The 8,303-nt window shown below is 38.7% G+C and overlaps 1 protein-coding gene across 1 annotated transcript in view; it reads right to left on the bottom strand.

The window, feature by feature from the left end:
* Positions 1-7,096: 7,096 nt before the first annotated feature.
* Positions 7,097-8,303, bottom strand: part of LOC119580708 — a gene marked incomplete at its 5' end in the record, with an annotated part of 4,832 nt that continues 3,625 nt past the window's right edge. Inside the window, 3 exon segments of the mRNA XM_037928806.1 lie at positions 7,097-7,137; positions 7,545-7,665; positions 8,071-8,227. Coding sequence (XP_037784734.1) covers positions 7,097-7,137; positions 7,545-7,665; positions 8,071-8,227 — 319 coding nt within the window.

The following is an 8,303-nucleotide window of genomic DNA, read 5'->3' as shown; positions in this document are numbered from 1 at the left end:
GACTTTGCTAGGTCCCAAAAATGAGGATCTCTGCTCCTGGTACCAGCGCTCCAAATCGCATCGCTGGACTTGGTACGCGATACGGGTACAGTGGCCCCAAAGGGGATCGACCACATTCTTGTCAGCACGCGATGGAGGATCCTCCAGAACTGCAGGTTTACCGGAGTGCTGAGTTCTGTGGCAAACCCACCATAGGCTGCTTGTGGCTACCCTGCGGGTTCCACTTCAAACTCCCCGTCCCTCCAGTGGCCACCCTAAGGTGTTTCACTTGGACAGACTAAGGAGGAGGAGTGTGCCCGTGGGTTCGCCACGGCAGTCTCTGACCGTTCTCAGAAACCAGCAACCTGACGGATCCAGTTGCTCTGTGGGAGTCCTTCAAGCGCGTAACACTCGAAGCAGCTCAGGAGTCCATTGGCGTACGCCCCAAAGGGCAAGGCAGAATACCATCTCCCTGGAGACATTAGAGGCCACTGAAGCATGTCGCAAGGCTCGGCTGAATGGGAATCAAGTCTTGCGCCGTTCCATGGTGCGTAGGGCTCGGGCACTGCTGAGAAGGGGCAAGGAACAGTTCATCAGAATCTTGCTGAGGGGTCGAAGGCCATTTTTGGTAAATGACCTTCGCCCTGCCTACCAAGCCCTGAGAAAACTGAACCCTAAGCCCCCCTCCAGATGACTGCAGTCCGATCAGCGGATGGACGGATCATCTCAGATCATGTTTTGGGGGTTTGTGAACGTTGGGCTGAGTATTTTGAACAGTTGTACCAGGTGGATCCTCCAACAGTTAGCTTGGATGCAAGCGATGTCTCAGTGCCTGTGCCGGACCCACCCATCAGCGAGGAACCTCCTACCCTAACAGAGGTTTGGCTGGGGATTTCCAAACTGAAGAGTGGGAAAACTGCAGGCATATGTGAATCCCTGCTGAACTGCTAAAGGCTGGGGTGAACCTATGGCTCGGGCCTGCATACAGTCCCTGACTGCCATTTGGCAGTCTGGTACCATTCCCCTGACCTGCTGGGGGCGTGGTCATCCCTCTCTGGAAGGGGGAAAGGGGGTCGATGGGACTGTAGCAAATACCGTGGCATTACACTGCTCAGCTACCAGCAAGGTTCTCGCTCACATTCTTTTGAACGGATCCGCAACCACCTACTGAACCCAGAGACCGGAGCAGTCTGGATTTACTCCTGCAAGTCCACAATAGACCGTATACTAGCGCTTCGAATAATTGTGGAACGCCGTCGTGAGTTTGGTCGTGGGGTGCTTGCAGCCTACATCGACCTCAAGAAGGCGTTTGACTCGGGGCATCGGGAATCGCTATGGAGGGTCCTGAGGCTCAGGGGGAAATTCCCACACAGATTATTGGCCTGATAGCAAGCCTCTATACTGGTACTGAAAAAAGCTGTAAAGTGTGGTGGGGGTATGTCGAACTCTTCCCTGTTAATTCAGGGGTGAGGCAAGGCTGTGTCCTTGCACCCACACTTTTCAACACTTGTATGGACTGGATAATGGCAGAGCTACTAGCCAAAGTCAGTGCGGAGCAACACTAGGCAAAATTTAAAGGGCCCCGGACCTTGACTTTGCCGACGATGTTGCCATCCTATCTGAGTCCTTGGAGACACATGTGGCGGCTCTTGATGCATTTAGCAAAGAGGCGAAGCCCCTAGGCTTAGAGGTCTCCTGGACCAAGACCAAGATTCAGGACTTTATGGGCCTGTTAGGGGAACCCGTTCAGTCGATCCATGCTTGTGGCGAGGACGTTGAAGTCACAGAAAGTTTTTTCATACCTTGGTAGCTAGTCCATATCTTGGGTTGTCAGACCAGGAAGTCAGTAGACGGATTGGTCTGGCAACAGGGGCCATGAACTCGATCAACAAGAGCGTTTGGAGAAAGTCGGTACCTATGCAGAAGGACCAAGCTGCGTGTCTTCAAAGGGCCCTTTATACTTCCAGTTTGCTCTATGGAAGCGAAACATGGACGCTATCCAGTGCCTTGAGTCTCGCCTTGGGTGCCTTTTTGTAACAAGTCCTTCGCCGGGTCATGGGGTACAGTTGGCAGGACCCCGTGTCCAACCGGCGGTTACACCGTGAGACCGGCATGGGACCTGTTACTTGCATATCCGGGATCGCCAACTCAGGCTATATGGCCACCTAGCTCGCCTCCCTATGGACGACCCTGCCCACCCAGGTTGTCTCTCTGCGAGACAACCCTGGGTGGGGGAGACCTGTGGACGTCTAGGAGATCATGGCTTGGGGAGCTCGACGAACCTGTCGTGAGGAACTAGAGATGGGCCGTGTGCCTGCCTGGAGACTCGCCTCGAGGGATCCTCGTGGCTGGAAGCGATGGGTGGATGCGGCCCTGCGCCCCCGTCGGGGTTAGCCCCTTGATGATGATGATGATGATATATATATTATAAATATAAATTTAAAAGTATATATATTTTATATATATATATATATATAATATATATTATTATATATATATATATATATATATATAATATATATATATATACATATATATATGTGTTGTGTGTGGGTGGGGTGTGTGTGTGTGGGGTGTGTTGTGTGTGTGGTGTTGTGTGTGTTGTGTGTGGTGTGTGTGTGTGTGTGTGTGTATGCATGCATGTGCGTGTGTATGTATCACACTTCTCATAGTCTACCCTTGTCTGACCAAATGTTTTAGAGTACACAGACAGCTGTCTGGTTCCTACAGCCTAATTAGGTCAACAATTGGAAAATATATGTATGTATTAATGTTAGATATTTTACTGTTATATATATTCAAAATGACAATATATCATATACTCTCGAATTTGATCTTCATTAATCCATATTCTACTTTATATTCTTATAATTGCAATATTTTGTTCTTTTTGCAAATGCTTCAGAGACAAGAAATTATTCCACAGTACTGAATACATTTTTGCTTCATCCTACTCAGTATGATATTATTATATATCATCTGATCAATTAAGTCATACCCGTTTAAATATCTTGATATTTTAGTTGGAAGGATTACATCTTTCTTTTTTCCTTAACGGTAATTTCATACCCTTAACAGCATTCTCTGCTAAACAAGAAAAAATCTTGAATCCTGAATCCTGGGAGACAATTAAGTGTTACTGTAACCTCTCCCCAAAGATTTTAACAAAATACCATTATCTGAACCAAACAAAATATACATCATACTATGGGAATATTTATTTTCAGAAATCGTATACCAGACATACTGCAATTTTTTGGAATAAAATGTTGATTACTAGCCAAGGGACAAGAATCTATATTTCATACTATTATAAGCTGGACGAGTCTCATTAACTTTAAAAAATTTGGAGTTACCAAAATTAAGGAAATTAACTTTAAATTGCCAACTGTTAGTCTAAATAATAATATAATTAAATGTCCTTATTGCTTTTCAAATCAATCCCTTTTTCTGGGAAATGAAGTATCTCTAGAGATATAATCTTTTATAAATTGTCTTTTTCACAGGGCTAAACTTTAGTTTTTAAAAAAGTTTTGGCCTTCATGGAGCAACAACTTTTTATATCACTAACTTTTCATTAACATATAATTAACTGTTTTACTCCAAAAGGGTTTTTAAGAGCCTTGTGTTGCTCTTTGTACAGGGCACTCTACCACGAGCAGTAACTTTGAATGTCATCCTGATCTCTAACCTAATACAGTTTCTTCTTCTCTCTCTCTCTCTCTCTCTCTCTCTCGCGCTCTCTCACACACACACACACACCCCACACCACACACACACCACACACACACCACCACACACACACACACACACACACACACACACACACACACACACACCCACACACTCACTCACTCACTCACTCACTCACTCACTCACTCACTCACTCACTCACTCACTCACTCACTCACTCACTCACTCACTCACTCACTAAACTCACTCACACCCCACCCCACACCACACACACACACACACACAAAGTTGAGAGGAAATATATGATGTAGCTCAAGTTCATTTCATGGTAAACTAAAGTAAACTCTCTCCCATCGCTGGAGGAGGGGTAAGGGGTGAAGTAAGGACAGGGGATATGGAGGACAAGGGTAGGCCACAGAGGGGGAAATTGTGATGTAGACACTCCCAAATGCAAGTGTTGCTTTTGGTAGAGGGTGCAGCATAGCCCTAGCTGATTTACATGATTGGCAGGAAGAGGGATGGTGAGTGGAGCTATAGAATTTCTAAGGAAATATGCATCTAAAAAATAGAATAGAACAGAATATGGGGATCACTCAAGCAGCAAATAAAATAAAATGAATTATGGCATCACAGTATATTCTACTGCACTTCTAAGCCCAAACGGGCATCACAGTATAAAACGTGCTAATGTAAAACTTTATTTAGAGTCGGATTTGAAAACAAATTTGTGGGTATAATTTCTATATACTATATACCATAATAAGCTCTATTATCTATTAAATATCTTGAATAGATATATATAAAGGTACTATATTAAGAGGTACTCTTACTACAAGAAAAAAAAGGAAACTTGGTTTTATAATCTTTTCTATTTTATTTGAAACAAAAAATACTGAGTATGAAAAAAAAATTACATGTCATAATGAAAGAATAAAGAAAACAGTTTATGGATTCAAATTTGATAACCATGTAGCTTAAAACTAAATCTTGAAAAATTAACAAAAATTTTTCTGTCTTTTAGCAAAAATTTAAACTTCCCTTATTTCATTTTGTAGATGGTTTTTCAAGGCATTTACAACAATAATAGACACTGGCTCAAGAATGAAACACATCTTTCGAGAAAAGCTGCCTCCATATCACCAGGATTTGATCTGTAAAAAACAAAAACAAACAAAACAAAAACAACAACAAAAACAACAGTTCAAGCTCCTGGTGTATTGTAGCCACTTAAAAACTATTCCTTTTTAATCTCACCTCAACATGATAAGAAAAATTTTGATATATACTGATGGGAAAAACAAACAAACAAAAAAAAAAAAAACATAAATCCATGCATTTTTTCTTTCAAAGAAGAATACTGAGAGGAAACCCTGTTGCTAAGAATTTAATCTTTAGAAAGAAAGGAACAATCTATTACTCTTTCTTTTCATACATAGGTTATATCCAATAGTAAGCAAATTTGTTTCATTGTTGAACTCTGCTACTTCAGTCCTAATTTAATTTGTTTCTTAACCTGACATCTTCACAATTTGTTTTTTTCTCATTTACCTTCTTAAGGGTATGCAATGGAGGGTGGCAGAGGGCCTGCTAACTGTTGTCATAGGGTGGGGAACTTTAATCCCATTATTATTTTCTCTTCACTTCTCCATTCATCATTGAATCATCTGCTGTCTGCTTCTGTTTCATATGGAGGCAATATGTGGCATGCCTGATTTAAAATAAATCTCTCTCATCATATAGACATACCTAGGTGGTCTCTGCTTTATGACATTGCAGTTTCAAGATTAACAAACCCTAAAACTAATATTAATCATATTTTGAAATCATAGACCATTCTTTCAAATACATGTATGAGCATAAATAAACAATTGTAGCATCAAAATATGAATAAATAAAGAAAGAAAGAAAAAAGAAAAAAAAAATCAAGTGGTATGGGGTTTCTTTTGTTGTGACAGAAATTCATCGAAAAAGGGATAGACTTTGAAATCATTTATCTTTTCACCCTTATGGTTGTAACAGAACATCTTGAGGCAACGATGGCACACATGGGCAACTGCTATGGGCAGTCGGGGTTCATCCAACACAATCCAGCTGAAAAGCAAAGATGAAAATTGATGTCTCCCTTTCAGGTCTGCTGTTAGTGTTTGGCAATAAATATGATACAAATTAATATGGAAAAAATACTTTGGAAATTCTGCACTTTCATTGTATTAGGGCTATTACAAACAAAAATTTCATCTAAGCAAATTAAGTTAGATTTCATAGAGTATTTTCACAAGCCTAAAACTAACTTTTTTTATAATATAATCTAAAAGCGTCTGTATGTCTATCCTGATTCACAGATTTCATATCATTATTCAATCTATACAATATAATTATTAACCCCTACAATCTGGATGGCATGACCATCACGTCATGTAAAAAAACTTGCTTCTGGGCTGGTAATCAATTAATTAAATTAATAACCTGTTTATGTCTCTATTTTACTTTTAGATTTTCTTATATAAATCTTTGGATATTCTTGCACACCATATTTTCACAGTATGAAAACACACTGAGTTAAGGAGTATATACTCACTTAGCTAAGTTTAAAGAACGATGACACACTGACTGAAAGTTTTGATGCTTGAACCCTACGTAACAGAGGGAAACTTTGGGTATCTGGAACGTCGTTCTGGTGGTGTATCTGGGGCAAAAATGAAATGATGTGAGAAGTTTTTATTTTTTCTATCCGTTTTTAGTAAGTTATACATATAGGTATTAGACCATCTATATACATTTTTGTGGTCCCCCCCAATACACCACAGGATATATAAATCCTATTTGGCACTAAATATCAACATTCATGCAAACATCCAGTGGAAGTAAATATTAATTAACTAATTTAATGCAAAGGATAAATATAAATTTATTAGATATCATGAATATACATACAATAAACAAGCATGATAATAATTTACTATAGGTAATTTATACTATTCAGATAAAAACCAATATCTATTAACTAATGATAAATATTTTGCAAATTTTTATTATATTTTCTTCTGTGGTTATATTTTTAAATAACAAAATACCTGGAAACATATGGAATAATAAAGTGTAATAAGTTGCACTAGCAGAAAGCTGGTGACTGTGCTGTAAACATTTAAGTGTTATGTACCTCAAGCTTCTTCCTAACTACTTTGTTTATAAATAAGGAAATGCAAATCTATTGTATCAATTTAATATGGCTGTTTGCAGAAATGTTGTAAATCTGGCATTAACATTCATGAGTAAATACTGAATAAAAGAACATTACCTGAAGATAATTGAGATTGTAAAGGGCAAGAAGAAACCAACCTGATATCTGTGAAGATGATATGTGTTCCACAATTTCCCTTGATGAAGAAAGACATATGGGTAAGCCGTAGAACTCACCTTCAAGTCATGAAAGTTTCTCACTCATCTTTTCTGCTCTCATCTCACCTAGAGATATTTTTGTGAAAGAAGCAGTGCTAGGTTCCACAATCAAGTCAATTTATACTTGTTTGTAATACAACATACATGACGAACTTAGCAGATTAAAGGCTCACACACACACACACTGAAAGTTGAAGACCTTTTATGTAAACATAATATAATAACTCCCTTTATTCATATGCAATTACTGGTAAAATTGCATTCTCATTAAGGCCAGAAAAGATTGTACACAAGAGAAATTTTAGCTTATGATCTGGACACATTTCCAGTAAAAAATTTACACCATCTATTTATTCTTTAAAGTTGATGTGTTCTGACACACTACAACAAAATCTTTCCAATGTATGGCATCAGAGTGACAGTACCTATACATTTCATAAACAGTATAACTGATTTTAAAATGCAATCCTTACCAATTTCTGGGTGCTTCTTTGCCCAGTTAATAATGCTTTCACTGTAACATTTTGATCCCTCTTGGCGAAGGTCATCATAAAAAACACCATTGATGTAGAAAAATCCAGAAGGAAATTTGGTCTAGGGGGCAAAAAATTATTAGTTAGAAAAGAGACACTTCCAACTAACAGAGATACTATTTTTATAATTGATTCATAAACATACATAAAACAATCTCAAATAATCCCATGAGTAAAATACATGTTTTTAAAATAAAATTACTTTTGCAAATCAGAAATACTAAAAGTGCATAACACTGCACAAGGTTTATTGATGTCTTTGGCAATTTCACATACTTAAACATTCATTAAACAAACAATACCCACTTTCCTTCAATAAAAAACAAACCTTGCTCTGCTAATTGTTTGAACCAAAGTTTGCATATCTAATACACCATTATATATATATCTAACTCTGAAAACTCCAAAGTCGAACAAATTCAAATTGACACACAACAAAAGATGTGTTTTCCCATAACAAACTAACAGAATTATTCCTCATATATGAGAGATGATGGAATTCTGGATCAAGTGAGAGGTCCTTATTGACACCCAGGTCATTGATGCAGTTGATTGCATCCCGCAGCTCTGTCAGCTTCTGTGACCCCAGTACCAGTAGTTCTTGACTGTGTGATGGAAATCGACTGCAAAAAGAGGAGTCTTTCAGCTGTAATATTCAGTGTAATTATTCTTGGATATGAAAATAACAGTAATAGTGGT

This window comes from Penaeus monodon, chromosome 14 (assembly GCF_015228065.2).
Source record: "Penaeus monodon isolate SGIC_2016 chromosome 14, NSTDA_Pmon_1, whole genome shotgun sequence".
Taxonomy (NCBI): domain Eukaryota; kingdom Metazoa; phylum Arthropoda; class Malacostraca; order Decapoda; family Penaeidae; genus Penaeus; species Penaeus monodon.
This window is presented reverse-complemented; position numbering and strand designations above follow the sequence as displayed.